General features: G+C 38.4%; 1 protein-coding gene across 6 annotated transcripts in view; it reads left to right on the plus strand.

The window, feature by feature from the left end:
* Positions 1-23,345, plus strand: part of ROBO1 (roundabout guidance receptor 1) — a 688,267-nt gene that overhangs the window by 355,895 nt on the left and 309,027 nt on the right. For all 6 annotated transcript variants that reach the window (XM_042458015.1, XM_042458018.1, XM_042458017.1 and 3 more), the window contains one exon: positions 19,463-19,789. In XM_042458015.1, coding sequence (XP_042313949.1) covers positions 19,463-19,789 — 327 coding nt within the window. The remainder of the gene's footprint in view (positions 1-19,462; positions 19,790-23,345) is intronic.

The raw sequence follows: 23,345 nt of genomic DNA on the forward strand, positions 1-23,345 counted from the left end.
TGAAAGGATCAGGTGGTTCTAGAGCTCCTTTCTCATTTTAGAGCTCTGTATATAAGAAACTTGAGCATTCACATTTTTTGTATCCATGGGGGATGTTGGAATCAATCCCCTGTGGATGTGTGAAACTGACTGTATTGTTCCCAGAATAGATGTGTGTACAGGGTTAGCATCTGTGTTTGTGGCAGGTCTTATCTTTATATTATGATCCATGTTATGTATCTAGTTGAAAGTGAGTAGTTGTTTAAGATTTGGAGGCTGTCTGTAGACCAATAAATGCCTATTTCCAAGAGCTTGTGACAGGGCTGTGTTATTCTCCCGAATTGGTTGTAGCTCTTTGATGATGCATTTGAGTGGTTCAGTTGGGGCCTGTAGCCAATTTCTAGGACTCTTTTGTTGTTTTGTGTTTTGTAGTAGATGGTCCTTTTGTGTCTTGTAGTAGCTGATTCCTGGATATTAATTTTGCTTTGTTGATTTGTTCCTGCACATCACGAAGTGGGTATTTTAGTTTGAGAAATGTCTGTTGTAAATCCATGAGCTTTGAATGTTTATCTTGTGGCTCTGAGTAGATGTGGTATCAGAAGGCTTGACTGTAAATAACAGATTTGGTAATGTGTTCTGTGTAGAAACTGAAGACATAGAAGTATGTGTAACCATCAGTGTGTTTTGGATGTGATGTGGTGCTTAGAAGTCAATTGAGCAGTTGCACAGTGATATCAAGAAGCTGAATTCATTGTGTGGGTGATTCCACACTCAAGTTGATGGTAGTGTGGAAATTTTTGAAATTCTGATGGAATTTCTCAAGTGACTGCTTTCCATGTAGACAAATTACTAAGATGTCAATGAAGTATCATATGTAGAGGAGGGTTTTTGGGTACATGTGCTGAGGAAGTATTGTTCCAGGTCAGCCATGAAGATGTTTGCATACTCTGGTGTCATATATTTGCCCATTACAGTGCCATTGACTTGGAGGTACATATTATTCCCAAAAGTAAAGTAGTTATGAGTAAGTACCAGTGTTGCCAACAAGCCTCGAAGATAATTCCCGAAAATGTTTCTCCAAAACCCGCTGAATCCCCCCACATCACACGTAATATTCAGTCACAATTCCCGGAAAATTCCCATAATATTAAAATGGCAGATGTTTTGCAAATAAACGTAAACATAATTGAATAAAAATAATTGTAACTTATTTCAACTCTCAAAATCACCATTGAACCAAACAAAGAATCTTTCAGTCTTTTTAAGATATTTATTTTGACATGAAGGGGGTTCAGGAAGCTTTGTGCCAAATAGAAATGTGTTCGGATGCAACCGCACTGCAGAAATAAATCCAGTTTGACACCCTTTTAATTGCCATGGCTCAGTTCTAGGGAATCCTGGGAATTCTAGTTTTTGGAGACATTTAACCTTCTCTCTCAGCAAACTCTGGTGTGACAACAAACTACAATTCCCAGGATTTCATAGCACTGGGCCATGGCAGTTAAAACGGTATGAAACTGGATTGTCTCTGGAGTGAAGATGCAGCCTGAGTTGGGTCCAAGACACACTGCAGAAATAATCCAGTTTGAGACTGCTTTAACTGCCTTGGCTCAGTGCTAGGGAACCCTGGGAAGTGTAGTTTTGTGAGACATTGAACCTTCTTTATCAAAAAGAGCTCTGGTGCCACAACAAACTACAATTCCCAGGATTCCCTAGCACTGAGCCAGGAGAGTTAAAGTGGTCACAAACTGGATTATTTCTGCAGTGTTTTGGACCTTCGTTATGAAAAATGCTCAAGGTCCAATCCATACTGCAGAAATAATCCAGTTTGAGACCACTTTAACTGCCCTGGCTCAGTGCTAGGGAACCCTGGGAATTGTAGTTTTGTGAGAAAGAGCTCTGGTGCCACAATGAACTACAATTCCCATGCATCTGAGGAAATACGCTTAAGTCTAGGAAAGCTCATGCTGCCAACTTTTTTTTCAGTGAGACTCAAAGGTGCTACAAGATCTCTCTATCATCATCACCATTATTATTATCATTATTAAATCCAAATGCAGCTGAAGAAGTGGACTTAAACTGCCAACACTGATATCCTGTAGACTCATTCTCTGGGGCTGTGATCTGGAAGCGTGGAGGCAATTCCCTTGTCAAACCAGGGAATCTTGGGAATTGTAGTTTGTTGTGACATGTTGAGACACTGCTTTTACCGGCAGCCAGGGCTCCATGCATGAAATTCTGGGCTTGGTGGTTTGTTGTGCCCAGAATCCCATCATTGCAGGGAGCCTTACAGTTAGAAGCAGTGCCAAACTGGATTATTTCTGCAGTATGGATGGCAATAGAAAAGAGAATGAAAAAGAGATCCACAAAACAAAATTCTTGGAAGACAGGGCAGCAGGGGTGCCAACTTACCAGGTGCTCTGCCCATGCTCAGAGGCATATTTAATCACTAACACACACACAGACACACTCTCAGGGACATCACATTCACATGATCACACAGCAGCCACTTTGCTTTCCCCTGAAGCCTGAGAATGCCCGAGGCATCTCTCTCTGATTGGCTGAAAACTGTTAGTGTGATTCCTCCAAACAGTTGGTTGGTTGGTTGGTTTGCTCTTGCTCCATCCTCGCTCTCTCAGAGGGAGTCATTGAGAGAGTTAGAGAGAGAGAGAGTTTTTTCTCCAGCCCTCTCTCTGATTGGCTGAAAACTGTTACACTCCAAAGGGTTGGTTGCTCTGCAGCAGGCTGGAGCTGAAATGGGCCAAAGTCACGAAAAAGGCACTGAAATAGAGCCAGGCATGAAAATCACATGAAAAGCTCTGAAAAGTCCCCGTTTTCGCGTGAAAGTCGCGAAATTGGCAACACTGGTAAGTACAGTGGCAGAGTTTGGTTTCTAGGTGTGCTGTAGTCTCATTCAGGATGATATTCTTGATAGCATGCAGCCTCCCTTGGTGTCGGATGTTGGCATATAGGGATTCCACATTCCATATAGGGCTAGGGATGGGGTTCTCAGGGAGGTTGTAGAATCATAGAATCATAAAGTTGGAAGAGATCACAAGGGCCATCCAGTCCAACCCCCTGCCAAGTTGTAGATAGGCCGTACTTTTTCCAGGAAATCAGTGTTATCCTTCATATACACTGGTGCCTCGGGATACGAAATGATCGCGTTACAAAATTTCCGGGATACGAAAAAGTTGGATTGGAAAAAACTGTTCCGGGTTACGAACTATTTTTCGGGTTACGAAATTCATTTCGGCGCGAAATTCAAATGCGAAGCGCGGCTATAGGCTTTCCAGCGCTAACGGAAAGCCTTTTCGGGTTGCGAAATTTTCGGGTTACGAAGGGAATGGCGGAACAAATTAATTTCGTAACCCGAGGTAGCAGTGTAGTTTGGAGTATTAATAGCTTCCCACATGGCAGGGGGTTGGACTGGATGGCCCTTGTGGTCTCTTCCAACTTTATGATTCTATGAACCCAAATATCCAGATATCTCAACAGTGATGGTTCTTATGCTTCAGACAATTTGTCTTCTTGGATTGCCTTGTTTGTATATTTTGGCTAATAGATAAAAGATGCCTGGTTTGGGCTCCTGAAGTGTCCATTTGAATCTGGTTCTGTACATTGGTGGAGAATTCTGAATAATTTTTTCCCTTCAGATACTCATACGTGGATCTCTAGAAGTAAAGTTCTGATGCAGTTTTTTTGAAGTAATTTTTATGACTGTGGCAATGGCTTGGGATATATGTATGTGAAGGGGAGAATAGACAAAGAAGAAAGCAGAGTGTGCAGAGAAGGATATTTGAAGTCTGAAAGCATCTTTGGGATATATATATATATATATATATATATATATATATAGAACAAAACAAAACCCCTATTCATAGTTATGTGTTAACACTACACTTGTGTACAAATATATCTAGATCAAGTACAGTATGATTACCTGAACATTAAGGATGATCTGCACCTAGTATAATTTCAAATGTCAAATCTTTTTCAACAAGAAGGCAAGCAATCCTGTATCCCTGTGAAAAAACTATACAGAAACACTTCCAGCTCAATTAAAAAACACTTTTCGATTAACACTAACTTCAACACCCTTGTAGTTGAGTTACAGCAGTTTAACGCTAGTGAAACATTACTGAATGACAAGCTAAAATTAGAATTGCAGATCATATTTTAACAATCCCTGCTCCCGGTAACTCATTTAACACAAAGGCAAGTATCCACATTCTGTGGCCTTTTGGTCTCTTCTAATAATTAACCTTGTTTTAACATGAAAGCTACTATAATGTGTGACCTCAAAATGCAACTGTGCACAAATGTAGCTTACAGTGAGCCAAAAGATGGATTTGAGGATATAATGGAATGATTGACACCAGATATATAATGCAGATAATATCATATTAGAGAGAATGTTTAACAGAGGAAAGACCATTGAACAATTCACTGACATTCCACGCACTGCTGACATTCCCTGCTTTTAGCCTAGCTAAAAATATTCCTTGTGCTATCCCAGGAGTTTCATCTTGAAGAAAAATACAGGGTAGTGGTAGATAGGGAAATTCCTTTCTCCACCTATGGGAGTTAGTGGTAGCTGAGATGTAATTATCATTTATTACAGACTAGAAGTCTAACTGGGGTAACTTGAGAAGCTACAACTGACAGAAAGGGGAATACACCTTACCAATGTAATTCATCTGGAAACATTAGTTAATACTGGCAAGGACAAAAATATCAGTATGGATTTCCTCCATAGTCTCTTATAGTATCCATACATGGTAAGGAACCATTTTGTAGTAGTTACTAAACTGCAAGCCTAATGTGAAACATAATGTGGTACCTTTCATAAGATATTCTATCTGAGTAACAACATGAATGTTTAGATGTTCCTGTTCAAATTTAGCTCAAATTTGGTTGCATAATTTATACTTACTTTCACTTTACTCCTTCACTTTCACTTTACTTTCAGTTTACTCCTGTTCAGATATATGAAATCATCTAAAAGATAACCAGCGGCCTTATTCAGAATTGCCTTTGAGTCAACCACAACGACTCATGGTAACCCTGTGGATGCGTCATCTCCAAGACTCCCTGTCCTCAGCTGTTCTGCTCAGGTCCTGTAAATTCAGGCCTGTAACCTCCCTAACTGAGTCTATCTATCTGGCATGCAGTCTGCTTCTCTTTCTATTGTCTTCTACCTTCCCTAGCATTATCATCTTTTCTAATGAATTGTGCCTTCTCATGATGTGGCCAAAATATGACAGCCTGAGTTTTGTCATCTTGGTTTCTACGGAGAATCATGTATACCTAAGTCATTTCCCTGGCTTTCATGTGACACTGTGTGTCTGTTCTTTAATCTTAAATGGGGAAGGAGGGGTTGATGATTGTGCAAATTTAGCCTATCCCTGGATTCACACAGTGACTTATTCAGAATGATGACTGCAGTCTGGAGAGAGTGTGACTTGAACCTAAGATGTACAGTAAAGCCTACAAAAAATCTTCAGTTGGTTTCACATGCTGTACATATGGGCTTCAATGATTTTTGTTATTCAGATGCCCATGCATTTCCCTGAGATCATCATGTTCAGAACTTTCCTTAGTTACTTTACTTTATATTAAATTCAAAGGGTGCATATAAATTACAGAGGGTTAGATAATTAAAAAAATAATTATTTGCTAACTGTTCTCACCATATTCCAGAAACTGTAGTACCTCACTTCAAAGAAAGATTCCTATTTACTGACTTCGAAGAAAGCACCATCATTGAACATCCTTGAATAGACTATTTGGAGGACAGAGCAGCTCTCATGTCACCTCTATAAATTTATTGTACACCTCATTATGGAACCAAGGGTTCTGATTTAAAACACGTGTGCATCGTTGAAGACAGCTCTAATTCTTCAAGTGTCAGACCTTAACAATCTTGTTGAATGCCTTTACCACGATACCCCTAGCTCCATATAATATGCAGGAAGAAATGTATCATATTCACAATAGTAGATTAAAAATGTCTATGAGGCATTATATATGTGTGTTCTCCAAAGCAGGGGGCTATTACAACTCTGATAAGTCACAAGCCAACATGGCCAGTGGGTATGATGGATGGGAAATTATTCATCTTGTAATCCAAAAAATAGCATTTTCACACTGCCCAATCAAATCTGTGAAGCTGGAGCTTGAAATCTTTTGACTTACTTTTCAAAAACAAAATAAACGGAGGCACTTAATGCAGTCAAGTTATTCTTGAATTTCTGCTTTCAGTATTTGAAGAGCAGATAATGATGACTTGCCTGTGGACAGAATTCAAAAGTTTGGCTGGGAAGAGGCATGCCCATACCCCCACCTTGTCTGTGACAAGTAATGTTGCTGAATCTCAATCCTTCTCTATTCTTGTTCAGAACAGCTATATGAACAAAGGTTCATTCTCATTTCTTTTTTTCTTCCCACACTGAAAACAGGCCTGCAAAGCAAAAGCTAAAACTTTGAAATAAACATCTGGCTTTATTTGAACACATAATGTACTAGTTACTCAGTAATAATGCTATACCCTTTCCTGAATACTTGCAGAGCCTTCCCTTGTACTTTTGTGGGCTGTGGCATGCCAGCGGAAAAAATTTTCTTCAACCAATATACACAGCGTTGTTCCAAAGGCAGTGTACTGTTTTTAATTAGTAATAATGTATTGGTTGATGAATTAGCTTTATTTGTAGTTTTAGCCAGAGCAGCAGGACATTATTATTGTTATAAATGTATAAATTTTGTTAGGACGTAACAGCAAACAAGAATGTATTTATAATGCTTGGGATGGGGATGGGAAACTTGCAGTATTTAAAAAATGTTATGGTTGAGTATAAATGCATTAAAATATATATTCAGCAAAATATTTTAATTTCATAACTGAAATATTCTCTGTCTAAGTCTGAAGATTTTCATACCTGGCATAAAAGTTGCTGAAACATCCTGAAAAGGTGGAGGAAGGGTACATGTCTGAATGCCAGAAACGCTTCCTTAATCATCATGGAAACGTGGCTCCCTCCTTTGTGCCCCTGAATCGTTCCTGGGGAGTGGATTTTCTCCTCCCACCCTCCCTGGGTCAGGGTGCTGTGTTGTCACAACTTTTTTGGGGGTGGTAGCATAGGTCCTGGATCTGGTGGGCGTCGTTTCCAGGGCTGCGTAGCACTGGATCAGGAGTCCTTCGGGATCCGGGAGTGCTGAGGGCAGGCAGTGTGGCCATTGTGGGGGCCACATTGATTCAGCATTTCCCGGTGACAAGGGACTTTACAGGGCCTTTTTGTTGCCCCTTAGTCATCCTGAAGCTTGGCCCTGACCAAGCAGTTTGGTTCATTGACCAACCAGGGGTTGATTGATGACAGATCCAGACCTCTTGCTTTGGGCCAGCCCCTACTCCTGTTCTGCTTGGTTATAATAAAGTTGTGGCCTTTCCTCCAACCTTGTGTTTTGGTGTTATTGGCGACTTCCTGCCACAGCAACAGGATTTGATTAGCCATGAAACCCACTGGGTGACCGTGGGCAAGTCACTGTCTCTCAGCCTCAGAGAAACAAACTCCCTCTGAAGAGACCTATCAAGAAGACCCCACGATAGGATCATCATAAGTTAGAAACAGAACAACAACAACAATAATAACAATATTATACTTTAATTCTTTGTTTTGTATAGAAAGCCTATTTGAAAAACCATTGTTTATTCTTATTGTTCCTTTAAAATAATCAACCTTTTAGTTGCTTCTCTGTGAAGCTCAGTGACCTACAAATGTTCTACAATCCTCAACCAACTACTGTACCTAACATGACTGGTGTATGTTACTTGCCTCTTTATGGCTTTTAAATAGAAGATCAGGAGCACAACTATTTCCTTTTTGATTGTGGTCATACATCCGTCACAAACAGTGACCAATAAAGGGCAATTGTTTGACAATCAAAATATTTTTAAAATGGAACCTCATTTAAAAATCAGGTTTAACTGGTGTCAGTTCCTAGAGGAAAGCCAAAAAGGAATAAGTAAATAGGCTTTGATGACAAAACTATTAGATTCACTCTTTTCACCTGTTAAACCGAGCTGTTCTTGTGGGACTATTTTTTCTTTGGTATGAGAGCTTAGTTTCCACCAAAGTCTATAGAGGAAACTATAAAATAACTGATGTGAACAATAGCTGGATTTACAAGATCTGTGGTAAAAGATGTCTTGTATCAGATGGCAAACTATGTTCTTAATGTATTCTCCTTATGCTGTATTGAGTTTTGGTGGCATTATATAAACTGGTCATTATGCTTTTTCTGCCAGACTTGACTAATAGAGTGGTCTGTTGACACCATCTGTCTGTGGAATCCACAGCCGCTCCCATAACCTCTGCTTCATTTTTCAGTAGAAAAACATTCCTTATACTGGACACTTCCACCCCCACTTCATAATCCCAACTCCTGCCACCCCTCTAAGGTTCAAAGTGGTGATTCATGTTTGAATTCCATGTGATTTTATACAAATGGTTACCGGATGTGCCTAAAAGAGAGGAAAAGCTGAGGTAATTAAACATGCTGTGCAGATTCTGTATATAATTTGATACGTTGGCACATGTTGGATAGGCAGTAAGAAAACCCTGGGGCAATCAGGACACAAATAAAATGGTGGTAGCTCATTTTACAGATAATTCCCCTTAACTGTTCTGTTCTCTTGAAAAACTGTCATGAAGGAGTGTAAAGTCTTTCTGCAGGCCTGTGCATTTATCCTAGATCTGGTGGAGAGTCTTAAAGAGCTCTGCTTGGTTTAGTAAATGTTACTTTATCTTTATTGCTGGTTAGAAATAACAAAGAGAATTTGCTAAAGTATATTGCTAAACTGCACTGAACAGAAGTCTTATAAATTTGTATATGCATGCACACAATCAATACATAGACTTCTTAGATGTTGTTGGCTAAGATGTTTGGTAGAGCTGATGCATTGTGGTGTACCCTGGGTGAGTACTTTATTTATTTCATTGTACCTTTTTTAAGGATGTCATTTAAAAAACAATCATTTTTGAACATGCAGAGTTTTCTCTCTCACATGCTTTGATATTTTATATTGGTCTCAGCTCCTGGTACAATTGCCGGCTTTGTTGTTCTTTCAACGTCTATTGTATTTCTCTGTCCATACCTTCATTACTGGTGGCCTGATGTTTGTGTAGAATTTTTAGACTTAGATTTTGGATTTTATTGTCTGTAAGCAATTATAGGACTGCCTCTTGAGTATATAAAACTTGATTGAAAGCATGGTGTCTTTTTCACTCACTTTCACAGTGTATTCATGATGGGGTAGACACAGGCATGTTACTGCATGGTAGAGCATGCCAGAAAACATGGTCTTCGCAATATACTAACAACTACTGTTGATACTGATGTTGTGGGATTTTCTGGAATCATACCCAGTTTTGAAATATCTTTCTGTTTAGGCCTAGAATTCACATTCTCCTTTTATGAGTGTAAATATATATGATACTGTTCAATCGTTTGCCTGAACAAGTACCTGTCGTGAAATAGACAAGAGTAGAAATAAATAGTTTAGAAAAAGAAATTTTGTGTAAAGAATTACATTAATTTCAGTTGTTCTTGTGAATTTATAAAATAGGAAGTCTGCCCAGAGTATACGGTCACACAGTTTTCTTGACAAGATATGTTCAGAGTGGTTTCTGCATTCACCTTCCTCTGGGTTGAGTGAGGGCGACTTACCAAAAACCATCAGTAGGTTTCCATGGCTGAGAAGGGATTTGAATCCTGGTCCCTTAGATATATTGTATTTTGTAGTATATCAGCAAAATACTGGTGAGTAATAGGGACATTAACTATTTTTGTTTAGTTGGATTTTGTTTTGTTTAGTCACAGTCAAATAACATGCTAAATCAGGTCATATTCTATTGCTGACCCATTCATTAAATAACGAGACCAGACACAGAGAACTGGGTTATAAAATGGGCAACTTTATTAAAATTCAACCTATTTAAATTTATTTCTTGAGAACTGCAAGCCCAGGGGAGAGAACCTTGTGTAGGAACAGCTGGCAGATGGTCTGCTCCAAGACCAATTCCCCAGCTTCCAAAGGGCGAAAACTCCTGAGCCCCAAGGGCAATCCATACTTTGGGTTGCTCCCTGGCCGGCCCTCATCCAGAAGGCCAACCCAAGACTCCCCACTTAACTCTCAAGACTTAAGTGAGGGTTTGAATCTCAAGCCAGCCCCAGTGTGTTTCCTTTCATGTTTAGTCTCAAGACATAAACCACCATTCTAGATACCCACCTTCACCCTTTAGAAGGGTGGCGAGGTGCTCATCAACCCTCCCCCGCCTATGCCTGAGGCCTATTTATGGCCACACCCCAAGCCAATCATCCAATTCCTCATCCAGCAGTGTAGGGTAGGCAAAAAACCCTTGGGAAAACAAGGGCAAAAATTCCTACCTGGCCCCAAAGCAACCAGAACGAATCTTACACTGTCGTTGAGGTGGGAGGATGGGCCAGCTCTTTCAAACTGACAGGGAGGCCAAGGGCGGGAGAGCCTTAAATAGGCTTAGCCCCACCTCCGCCCTGTTTAACGGCCCGCAAAAGCACGCCGTTTTATTTGAAACAACTGGTCTCTCCAATGATAGGCCAGCAAAACCTTCTCGTTGAGCCAATGGGCTCCAAGAATCATTTAGGGCATTGGAAATGTTTCAAGAATATTTTCTAATTCCAGAAAACCTGCATCAGTGTCCCTTGGGTCACCTTTATCTTTGTGACAGTTCTATGGAGTTTACCACACACCTTCAGTTCCTCAATGCTCCCATCACTCCAGCGTCATCGATCTGTGATGGGAGCCTCCTGGTGGGATCGTGGATGGTGCTATTAAAGAGGAATTTTAATAACAATTTGATCCGTTATTTAAAAAGGGCCCTCTTTAAAACAATTAGGAGAATGCTTCCATGACGAAAACGGAAGCGTTCCCCTTTAATAGCGCCATTCATGATCCCACCAGGAGGCTCCCGTCTCAGATCAATGATGCTGGGGCAATGGGAGCATAGCGGAACTGAAGGTGTGTGATAAACTCCTATGAAAGTGATTATACTTTTGGCAGGGCAGGGAAGAGAGAGGGTGAAATTATTCACAGAGGTTTTTAAGTCCCAACAAGAGTAGACATACAAAATCAATGGGAATATAGTAAATAGTAATGTAAGGTCTTTCAATATTAAGTCCAAAAGTTCTTTTGACATTAATATAAGTACTAAAGTTGTACATTAAATACTTCAGAAAAACTTGATAATTAGATGTATATCCCTTCCATCCATCCTCTTCTCTCTCTCTCTCTGTCTCTGTCTCTCTCTCTCTCTCTGTTAATGTTAATCATTATGTTATTTAATGTTTCAATTCTGCCTTATGATGTTCCATTATTGCTACTGAGCTCCAATTATTTTTAGTTCACGTGAGCATCTTTAACTCCAAAAGCTCAAACTAAATGTGTTCATTATTATTTTTAACTTACAACAACTGAAAGTAATGTATTATGGGCTACAAGAATAAGTGAGAGCACATGCATTTCTTCATATTATTATTATTATTATTATTATTATTATTATTGTTATTGAAAATATTTATAGCTCTCTTTATATCAGAGATCTCAGGGTGGCTAACAGATAGCATTAAATCAAGTAAAACATTTTAAAGCAATGAAATAAATAAGCTAAAACATTAAAAGTAAGTTGAAAATATTTTTATTAGATTTAAATATGTTTAACTTTATAAACAATAATATTTGGGTTGAATTCACATGCATTGTGTTCTCTTGCAACGGTAACATTTTGAAATATTTTTTGTTGAAGTTTCAGTTAGGGAGTGGTCTTACTCATTTACCTGTGACGTTATCACACCTTTTATTCTTTCTGTGTGTCATTTACTTAGTGAGCTCACTAATTCATCTTAAATGTTGGGAAAGTTGACTTTATGGCTTCAGAATAACTGAGGTTGACTGCATTCCTTCAAGGATTTGTTGCTAATCCTTTAAAAGGCCATTTGAAATATTTTGTTTTCTAAAAGTATAAATGTCTCTAGAAAATTACCTTTAAAATTTTGCTTTACTACTTTCTGTCACAGGAACTAATAACTCACATAAACCAGAGCTCTTTAAATCTCTTTCTTGAGTGTGACTATTATGTAGTAGAGTTTTTTTTTTAAAGCTTCATTTGATGTTTGAAAAGAAGTAAAGAAACAAAACACCAACAATATCTGAAGATTCATGACAGGTTCTTAAGAAGCTTCTGAAAAGGAATTAGTAGAATCTACATCTTATGTTTTGTTTCATGGGAAAATGCTGCACTTTATATCAGGTTTTTTTGTTCATTTTTTTGCTTGTATGTAATATTTCACCATTGCACACAAATTTCAACTGTACTTAGCATGCTGTTCCTGAGGGTCACTTGAATTACTAATAGTGTGCTTCTGTGCACATCTGTTTCGAAGTTTCACTATGTTTAAGAGGAGTTACTCATAATTATTAAGTGTAGGACTGAAGTCTAACTGGGTTTGCTGAAAACAGTGAGCCATTTCCCAGTTTCTTGAATGGTGATTTGTTACACTTTGAATCCATCCTTGCAGGAACCATGGCTTATTTTATTTATTTTATTTATATCCCACTTCCAAGAAACCAAAGTTAGAAATTATTAGTTATTGTTGACTTACAGACTGGTTAGTTTAAAAGATAGCTTGATATATGTCAAGATGGAAACATAGGAGATTATCACATGACGGTTATCCCATCCTTGTCCTGTTCCTGTCCTGTCCTGTGATCAAGTCTGCAGATATGGAGATGGCAAGTCTGCAGATATGGAGGACCTACTGTACTGTACCATGTTGGTCCCTGAGCTGCGCAGCAAAGCTGTTGTGTCAGAGGGGGCCTTTTTGTTGGCTTCTGTGAATGGAGACCAGAGGGTAACCTGCTTGTCCAAGTGGGGTTGCGATGTAGGAGGCATTTAAGTTTGTCACCCCCTTTCACACTTTCTTTTTACCAAATCCAGAATTGGAGCAGGTCATTACTCTCTTGGATTTGTTACAGAGCAGCAGCAAGTGGAGATTTAAGGAGGCTGAGTTTATTTTTCTTGCACGATCAATTAATCATTGGTGGGGTAAGAGGGTGAATGCTGGACTGGTTGTGTATGCTTGAAGTAAATGAGTGGTTGTGTGTAGTAGATAGATAGGTCATGTCAGTGTGGTAGATTTTGCCCCAGGGGTCCACCCTCTCCCTTTTTGCGTATTAGAGTGGGCTCAAGTGTGTGAGATGGAGAGAGTTTGTGGGGCTAGTCAGTCAATGGGTCTGGAGACATGTAGCTGTGTGCTGCTTGCCTGATTTTGTTGGAGGCTGTCCCTTGTCCATGGCATGTAACAGGGTGAGGGGAGGAGATATTAGATTGGTGTATGTACACTTTGGCATCCCTTTGTGGTGAAGGCTTGGTCTCTGGAACTGCTTCCATGGGGTATGAGACTGGGAAGTGGTAGAATAAGAAAACCTTTGGGGTTAGTCACAGGTTAATTCTCTCTTACATAGTTATGGGCTTTGGGATTGAGCACTCTTCCAAAGATGACTGTCCGAGGTAGCAACCAGTCTCTTTGGATTGCCCTTGGGCTCTGGTGTTTCACCCAAGGGAAAGATTGGGAGGTGTCACAGGATGACATCTGGACCTGCACTAGGTTGCTCCCCCCATGTTTATCAATTTGCTTATTTCCAGGCCGTAAACAGTTAAGTAGGATATAAGTCAATACAATGGCACTTGTTTAACCAAATCTACTTGTGTCTGGTCTCATTATTTCATGGTAGGTCAACAACAGATGAATCTAAATATTGTCAGATGTTTGACCATTTTGTACGGATGTTCAAAGTCTTACATTAAGCTAGCTAAAACTGTTAAGATTGGATTATAGTAGTGAGAGGTAATCAACATAACCAGTGGTTTTTGTGTAATAAACTATTTTATTAGGTCTCTTTTTGGCAATTATTTTATTTGATTGTGCATTTTTTTAGTCTGCATCTTAACAACACTATGCCATAATTTACAGCTGTTTCACTTTTGGATTTGTGGCATTCTAAAAATAAAAATAAAAATTCTCCAAACACAGTTTTGAGACTGATTCTGTTAAACCAACAGATGTATGCACAGTTCATTTTAATAATTTGATACCTGAATTTTAACTTTAACATGGAAAATCTACAATTCTACTCACTTGTTTTCCATTAGATGTAATCTTTATTAATTGGCTGCATTTTTTGGGAAATCATTTTAGAGTTAAATAATCTTAAAGTTTGAAATGTTCTTAAGTACAATTAATCAGGCAGCAAAAACTAGATAGTGACATGTGTTACATATCTGGCTCTCTCTCTCTCTCTCTGTGTGTAATATTAATATTTTAATTTAAAATATTTAAGATTCACAGTAGATGCCTGAAACTATTAATTTCTAAAAAGATTTTCAATTGGGCATTATACATTGTGTAAACCTTAGACACAGCTGACCTTTTGTATCCCTGGTGTTTCCTGAACTGGGGTTCATATCCTGTTAATAAATAACTTTTAAGAACATACAGACAGCTCTGACATTCCACTTACATTTTCAGGAAAGCAAAATGCGATTAGAGTTACAGATTTGCTTAAGATCCTTTTTTGCCTTTACATTATTTTTGCCGTTATATTGTGATGATATCATTCAGCAAATATGTTATTATCTATACACTGAAAATGTGGCTGCATCATTTTAGTAATATGCATCAAGCAGACACATAAACTGGGGTTGCACACCAACTACTATTTGAAAATTTATTTTTCCTTATGTAGATCAATTATATACAAAGATATGCATGCCTTTTCCTGTATAGCAAATACAAATATCTCTCTATTTCATGTATGAATTGTTTGTAGATAATACTGGGACAGGAGTGTCTTGACTTGCACAGGATGAATGACAGGGATAATTAAATTTGCCAATCTTGGAAAACTACAGTACAATAAAACCAAGAGTTAAAACATTTAAAACCAGGGAGTATCATTAATTATTAAGAGCTTGGTTACCTCTACCATCTGTCTAAGGACCATAAAGTATTTAGCCAACCTCCCTGGGTGCTGCTACACAAAATGGACACCCAGACCACCTCTATAAGATGTCTGACATATAAAAGGGCATGAGATAATGAGCAAAAACCAGTCATGGTCAATGTGAGGAAAAGCACTTGACTGAATTGATAAAGGGCTAAATAGAAGCCAATGAAAAGAATTGTCTTTATAAGGCTATAGACATCCATGAAAATAATTCTCTTTATAAAATTTCAAGTCTAGTATCCCTGGGGTAAACATTACTTCACTTCTTCATGTGTCCAGCTACAGTATATTAATGGAATAATAAACAAACCAACTTAATAGACAAGCTGCTATTGTGGTTACAACATTGAATATCATTACATGATCAATATTTACATTCTGTATGTTCTTCAGTTACTTTTGTACCATGTGTGGTTTTCCCCACATTCGTTAGGTATTGCTATAAAATATATACCACATATGAATGTGGCTGCTATGTTTTGCCAAAGGTTCCAAATAGTTTTTGAGCACAGCCCAGTGAAGAAGTTCAAGAATGATATACAGGAAATAAAAAGTAACATGGATACATTTATTTATTTATTTTTAAACGTAATTACTGGATCTCATGGTTTGCAGACTTGTGTCTTGTGTCATACTCTGAAATTGGAGAAACCAGACTTTTAATGTTAAACGTCAGAGTCATCATAGGCTATCGTAGATTCACATTGTGTCTTATAATAATGAAAACATGGGCAGCTCTATATATGTAGCCTGAGTTCTCCAGAAGAAAGGCACTGTCAGCGCAACTGCTGGGGTCCAACAACCCTTGTCAGCGACTCAAACGAGTCCTGGGGTTAAATCAGACCCTTGGAGCAGAGCTGGCAAATTTCCAGAAGCCGAAGCGTGGCTCCAAAGTCCAAGTTGAGATGACAGCAACTGGATGTCTTCCAGGAACTGCAGCAATGCAGGAACCTCCAGGGACACACAGCAAACCGATGCTGTAGCTTCTTCTGATAAATCACCAGAGAAACAAAAATCCCCAAAGTGTCCTTTATTCACAGTGCTATAATACAAAACTAGATGTCTCAAACTCCACAACATACCAATCCAACTCCTACTTCAAACCCACACCACACCCCTGCAACCCCTGGGTTTATATAGACTCCAGACCATGTGGTCTCCCAAACCCAGTGAGTTCAGGTGTGTAGCCATGCCATGTGTCTCCTCTGCAATCCAGACACATGTTTCATCATCCATGGCTACGTGCACTTGGACACTGAAGAGGCCTTGACACAATGAGCTTCAGCTGTGCTAGATCAGCCTTGCCACTGTGCTGAATGCTCATGGCCAAACACACACACACACATCAAGCATTTCCCTGTGTGCTGTGTTTTAACCCTTCAAATCCTGACAGGCACAATATAAAAGAAATGAATGGAGAGGAGAAAGTGTTCAAGAACTTAACATATATTATTTGCATCACTTTATCAAAGCATTTTTTAATGTTTTGGCAACCCAAAAGATGGTGGCATCTGTAAAGTATAATATAACCTAAAGTACGAGATCATATCTTGAAAGCTAAGCAGGATCAGTTCTGGTTAGTATTTGGATGGGAGACTGCCAAACAATGTTAAAGAGAAAGGAACTGGGAAAATCATTTGAGTATTCCTTCCCCAAGGAAACACTATGGCGATTATCACATGGAGCCTTACCATCCCTGAAACATCACTAAATTGTCCATAAAATGAGTGGGTGTCATAGCCAATTGCACTTGCCTCTCATGATTTAATCGTCATTGAGGCATCCCACTCCTCTCCCATCAAATCATCAAAGTGTTCATGGAGCATCCATTTCTCCAATAACAGGAATGGACGATTCAGTAACGTTTCAGGGATGGTAATGCTCCATGTGATAATCCTCATCAAGAAATTCATGGGTTTACTATAAGTCGATAGGCGACTTGAAGGCACACACACACTGTTTTCAAGATGGTCCTATCTGAACCAGAGATTTTCAAGTTTATAGATAATGTTTGTAACCACTCTGTTAGGCCAGCTCTTTTTATATCCCTTTTATATTTAAGGAAGCAGCAAAGCAAATTGGTTGGTTACCAAATCTTGCTAATATTTTGCAAATAAATGCACAAAAGTGACCAGCATTATGAGCAAGATGGTTGCTGATTCAAGCAAAGGCATGGAATATTGTGTGCCATATTTTTGCATTTTGAGATGTGAAATTTATACTAGAGCATGTTGTACCAATGTGTTTGTTTCCTTTTATGTAATGCTTATGGGCTTTTGCAAAGAAAAATGAGGGTTCTTTGTAGATAAAGTATGTAAGTAATAAGTATTGTATTTCTGTGTTCACAAACTACCCCTTCTGGGACAGATATCTGACAAGAAAATTACAGGATTGGTGCCCTTTGTTGGATTTATGTTAATACATAAAGTTGCTTCTACTCAGTAAAACTCAATAAAACACAAATTGGAACTTAAATTACTTGACTATAAGGAGAGAAAAATTAAAAATATAGCTATGGAAGTGGATTATTCAGATGTCAAAGCCATTATATCCCCTCTGGCAGCTGTCATCAAATTTGCTGTTAATGCTCTCTATATGCCACTCATCTCAAGCAAAGTATAGCCCTGTACAATTTAAGGAGGCTTATGCTATAGTGCAGATAAGGGTGACTTTATTACAGTACTTTAAGTGAAATATATTTATAGGCATTTTCCTATTTGTCATCTACTTTTCTTTTTACTTTTTTATTTTCATGCATGAAGCCTTCATTTGTTGCCTCTTCCATGCATCCCTTCCAAAACATTTTAAGATTTTCTTTTTTCCTCTCAAGTAAAATTCCAGTTTACCTTGCAGGACTGTGTTCTCAATTTAAAATTATTGAGCTTCTTAGGTGTGCCTGGGAATGGTTAAGTATCAACACGTGTATTATCTTCTACTAGTAGCATTTTAGGTGTATGGTGGGGTGGCACCAGGAAAAATGATGGAAAGTTTTAAAATTCGCCAACCCCATCATCTTTTATTTGCAAATTAATCTCTACATTTAGAGATGTAGGGTGCATCTGCAGTTCTAAACTGTAGAAAAAAAATGCAGTTTGACACCACTTATAAATGCTCTAGCTCTCTTCTGTGGAATTCTGGGATTTGTAATTTTACAAGGTCTTTACCCTTACCTGTCAAAGAGAGCTGGTGCCTCACAAAACTATAGATCCCAGGATTCTCTAGGATGGAGCCATAGTAGTTAGAATGGTTTCAAATTGCATTATTTTTACAATGTAGATGCACTCATAGTCACACTCTCCCCCGTCTTGCCTTGATTGGGCCAAAGATATACAAAAACATGCCTTCCTAGTGAAGACAGTTTAGCTCCCTTTTCATTTTCTTTTAAATAGATATGAAAACTTTAAAAAAATGGTACCCTTTCCTGCTTTTATTTCTGTTGTTTTAAATTGATTTTTATCTTTTAGGTAGCAGTATTTTATTTATGTGAAGACTTTATGTTTAAGCAAAGACTTTTATAATTATTTCATCATTTATGTTGACTCAGTGTTGTTCGTTATCTTTTATTGTTTCATCAAGATGGCATTTCTGAAAGAGTAATATATTTTATATCTACTCTGCATTTTAGGCCAGCCCTTAAAAAGCAGCTTGTATAACAACCACCAAACAACAAAAAATAAACAGCACCAGTTCTGTTATATGTAAGGACCCAGCAATAAAATTATTAAAAACTGGTGGTATTAAAAAGAGTTGCTTAAAGCTCCTAGGAGAAGCATCAGGTAAAATAAAAAAATTGCACAAGTGATTGGGAGTCACTAGGTGGCCATGCTGGATGAAGGATTCTGAGAGTTGTAGACCTAAAAAGTAATGTTTACATGCTATCAGTATAACTTAAATCTTGGTTGGGTAAACTGTGGCAAGTCCTATCTGTGCTAGTGAGTCCTGGATTGTCCCTCCATCCCGGAGAAAACAAATATAATAACTTTTATAATAGTATTAATCATGCTTTTGGCAGGTTTAAGGAACAACAGTTCACTTTTAAAACAAGGCACCTTTGAAACAAGGCATGGAGATAAGACAGAATATTAAAACAAGAAGTAGACTTCTGGGTCCCAAGGAAAAATAATTTGTTCTAGGAACAAATGCTAAAATTGACTAGTTAAAAAACAAAAAGTTGGCTTTATTAACTAATGAATAGCACTTCAATATTAGTATGTTTGGCTGGAAAATATATTTTCCATAAATATTTTTTTAAATTCAAACACAGCTAAAGAAAAATAACTGTAGACGATCTTGTTTGGATTTGTTTCACATTTAAAAACATATTTCCATTATATTTAGCAAGTAGTTGAAATAGAATATTAATTTTTTATTTTGTACCTTCAGGTTCCCGTCTTCGTCAAGAGGATTTTCCACCTCGAATCGTTGAACATCCTTCAGATCTAATTGTTTCTAAAGGAGAACCAGCAACACTGAACTGTAAGGCTGAAGGCAGGCCAACGCCAACTATTGAGTGGTATAAAGGAGGAGAAAGGGTTGAAACTGATAAAGATGATCCTCGTTCTCATCGGATGTTGCTGCCAAGTGGATCTTTATTTTTCTTACGCATAGTTCATGGCCGCAAAAGTAGGCCTGATGAAGGAGTCTACGTCTGTGTAGCAAGGAATTATCTTGGTGAAGCTGTCAGCCACAATGCATCACTGGAAGTAGCAAGTAAGTCATCTCCCTTTCTTCACTGGCAGCTATTGCTTGAGTAGAATGTAAGGATAACAGGTAGAAAGTATTGGCTTTTGGTATTGTCTGATTTGAAGGTACACAGAGTCATAGTTAGATTTGATTGTGTGACAGCACTCTAGCTATACTTGTATTGTGTAATGATTATATGCAGGAAAGCAGTTAATAAACATAACAAAGGAGGAATATAACAAAGTAATGTAGAATATCCAGTTTTGTTTTGTGTCTGACACACAAGAAGCTAATTTTAATAATACTTAAAATAACAAGAACAGAACTATAAAGTAAAAAAATCATAGATGAAACATTTAAGTAGTATACATTTAAGTAGTAAATACTGAAGTAGTAGTATATCTTATCATATACAGTGTTTCAGTCAGCTTGTATTTATTGCTTGTTAATCAATCACAAGTTTTATTTGTGCACACATCCACTCTTGTTTATATTCACTCTGTCATGTGCAGTGGCAGCTTGCTAGTGCCATCCAGGTGTGCACTGTTTGTTAACAGACAGAAATATGTGTTCTGTGCTGTGTTCTTATAAAGAACAAGTGATATTTCTTTTAGAAACGTTGGCATGAATGACAACTTCACAAGTACCTGGTGAAGTAGGCAATGTTTATATTGTATCCTTTCCTTGGAATTTCTATGGAGTTTATCACATTACTTACCTACTGCTCTGTTCCTGTTGCTCCAGTGTAATCGATCTGTGATAGGAGCCTCCGGTGGGATCGCGGATGGTGCTGTTAAAGGGGAATGCTTCTGTTCCCGTAATACAGTCGGCCCTTCTTATACACGGATTTTTTATACACAGATTTAAGCATACACGGTTTGAAAATGTTCCAAAAAAGTATAAATTTACCTTGATTTTCCATTTTTTATTATGTGTAATGAGACTTGAGCATACACGGATTTTGTTATACACGGGAGATCTTGGAACCAAACCCCAGCGTATAACAAGGGTCCACTGTAACTGTAATAATCCGTAATAACGGATTAAATCGTTATTAAAAAGGCCCCTTTTAAAACAATTATGAGAACGTTTCCATGATGAAAACGGAAGCATTTCCCTTTAATAGCACCATCCACGATCCCACCAGGAGGCTCCCATCGCAGATCGATGACGCTGGGGCGACGGGAGCAGAACGGAAGGGTAAGTAATGTGATAAACTCTTATATCAATTAATTAAACTAATTCTACTTAAATCTACTTTAAACTATATAAAAGCAGTTTATGGGGTCCAAAACACACTGAAGAAATAATCCAGTTTGGGATCACGTTAACTGGCCTGGCTCAGTGTTAGAGAATTCTGGGAACTGTAGTATTGTAAAACATTGGGCCTTCTCTGTCAGTGAGCCCTGTTGTAAACTACAATTCTCAGGATTCCCTAGCACTGACCAGGACAGTTAATGCAGTCTCAATATGGATTATTTCTGCAGTGTGTTTTGGACCTGAGGCCACATTCATATTTCTCCCTACCTGCTAGGGGAGATAGGCAAAATACATGGATTTAGTACCTGCAGACGCACATGCTTGTAATTTTAGTTGTTTCAAAACTGATTTCACGTGGAGAAAATTTCACATTATCATATGGAGAGAAAGAACGGGAGAGAAGCAGGATGCTCCTATCCATATCACGTGATTGCATGAAGATAATCACACAGCGTCCCGCAACATCATGCTCATCCTGTCCTTCTCCTGTCAGTGAGTGGAATGGTCCTGTCACTTTTCATTAATGGGAAACTACCGTTAATGAAAAGTGACAGGACCATTCCACTTCATTGATGGGAGAAGGCTGGGATGAGTGTGATGTCGCAGGATGTCGTGTGATAATCTAAACACAAATGTGCAATAAAGACGGGGGCCTCTCTCTTCTCTCCTTCCTTTTTCTGCATGTGATAATCTCCTATGATTGTTTTTGGATTGCTTTTAGGAGTTTTAAAAAATATTTTAATGTGTTTTAAAAATGTTTTAAGCTTGGTATTATTTTAATTGTTCTTTAGTTGTTCATTACCTGCTGATTTACTAAAATCAGTAAAAACTATACATTTGTTTACAGAATTGTGGTGTGGGTGGCATACAGAAATATTTTGAAGAGACAAACATAGAGTTTTTACTGATTTTAGGTTTGGCTTGTAAGAGTCAGTTTTGGCCCGTTGTAGGTATGGGTGTTTACTGGCTTCTTGAAATGCAGTGAATGCCAGTTTGTTGTTGTACATTATATTAACTAACTAAACTATTTGATAGCCTCTTATTGGCTGTTAACTTCTGTGTATATTAGTTTTCCATTAAGTATCATCACTTTTTTTTTTATAAATTGTGATTGAAATTCCTATTGCCAATTCACTCCTAGTTTTTAAGTGCACTTCTTACCCATGTCATCTTGATTTAGATTACAATAACAGTCTTAGTGATAAAGACTGGGGATTTATGTACAAACATACCTGTACAAAGTGAGATGAGGATGTAAAAAGATATTCTAAAGGATCCTAAAAGGTGTTCTACATAATAGTTCTGTAACATTAAATTATTTATCTGGTTTTAAATTATAGTGATCAAATTAGTAGTCTAGAAATGTGGTGTAGTCACAAATCGTGTGTGTGTGTGTGTCTAGCAGGTTTGTTGTTTTGGTTCTTGAACGCACAAAACTACACAGATTGTTTTAAGTAGAAGAATCAAAGGAGGTGACAATATATTTAACCTTGTAATGCAGGACTGGTGAATAAACTTTATGAAATTTAACTTCTTTGTTTCCAAGGAAGATCGCATATCAGATTCTCAAAACAAGGCTGGATTGTGATTCATTGTTTGGTAGTTAGATCTCAGGTTGACCTACAATAGATGAACAAAGCCTTTTGCTTTCCCTACCTTTCAGGCAGTATCCAGTTAACTTGAGAAAAAAACACTAAAACCACTTTAATTGTCTTGGTTCAGTGCTAGGGAATCCTGGGAATTGCAGTGTATTGTGGCACCAGAGCTCTCTGACAGAGAAGGATAAATGTCTCACAAAACTACAATTCACAGGATACCCTAGCACTGAGCCAGGGCAGTTGAAGCAGTCTCAAACTGGATTATTTCTGCAGTGTGTTTTGGTCATTGGAGAATAAATATTAACCTTTTAAAATCTCAATCACTTGTTGTGTTTTACCTTCCTTTTACTCATGTTTGAAATCATTTCCTCCAGTGTTTAGTTCCTACAGCAGGGGTAGGCAACCTTTTTGAGCCGGGGGCCGGGTTGCTGTCCCTCAGACAACTGGGGGGCCGAAGCCGGGGGGGTGGAGTTTCCACCCTCCAGGGGCGGAGCTGCACACTGGGGGTGGAGCTTCCACCCTCTGGGGCGGAGCCATGTGCCAGGACGGAGCTTCTATTATCCGGGGGCGGAGCCACATGTCAGGGGCGGAATTTCCACCCTCCGGGGCAGAGCCGCATAATAATAACAATATTTGCAAAAAGCTACTAGGCAATGCCATAACACAGGAAAAATGCATGCATACCGTCTCAACCCAGAAAAGAGCAAGCAAGTCCATGTGGGGGG

Source organism: Sceloporus undulatus, chromosome 3 (genome assembly GCF_019175285.1).
Source record: "Sceloporus undulatus isolate JIND9_A2432 ecotype Alabama chromosome 3, SceUnd_v1.1, whole genome shotgun sequence".
Taxonomy (NCBI): Eukaryota; Metazoa; Chordata; class Lepidosauria; order Squamata; family Phrynosomatidae; genus Sceloporus; species Sceloporus undulatus.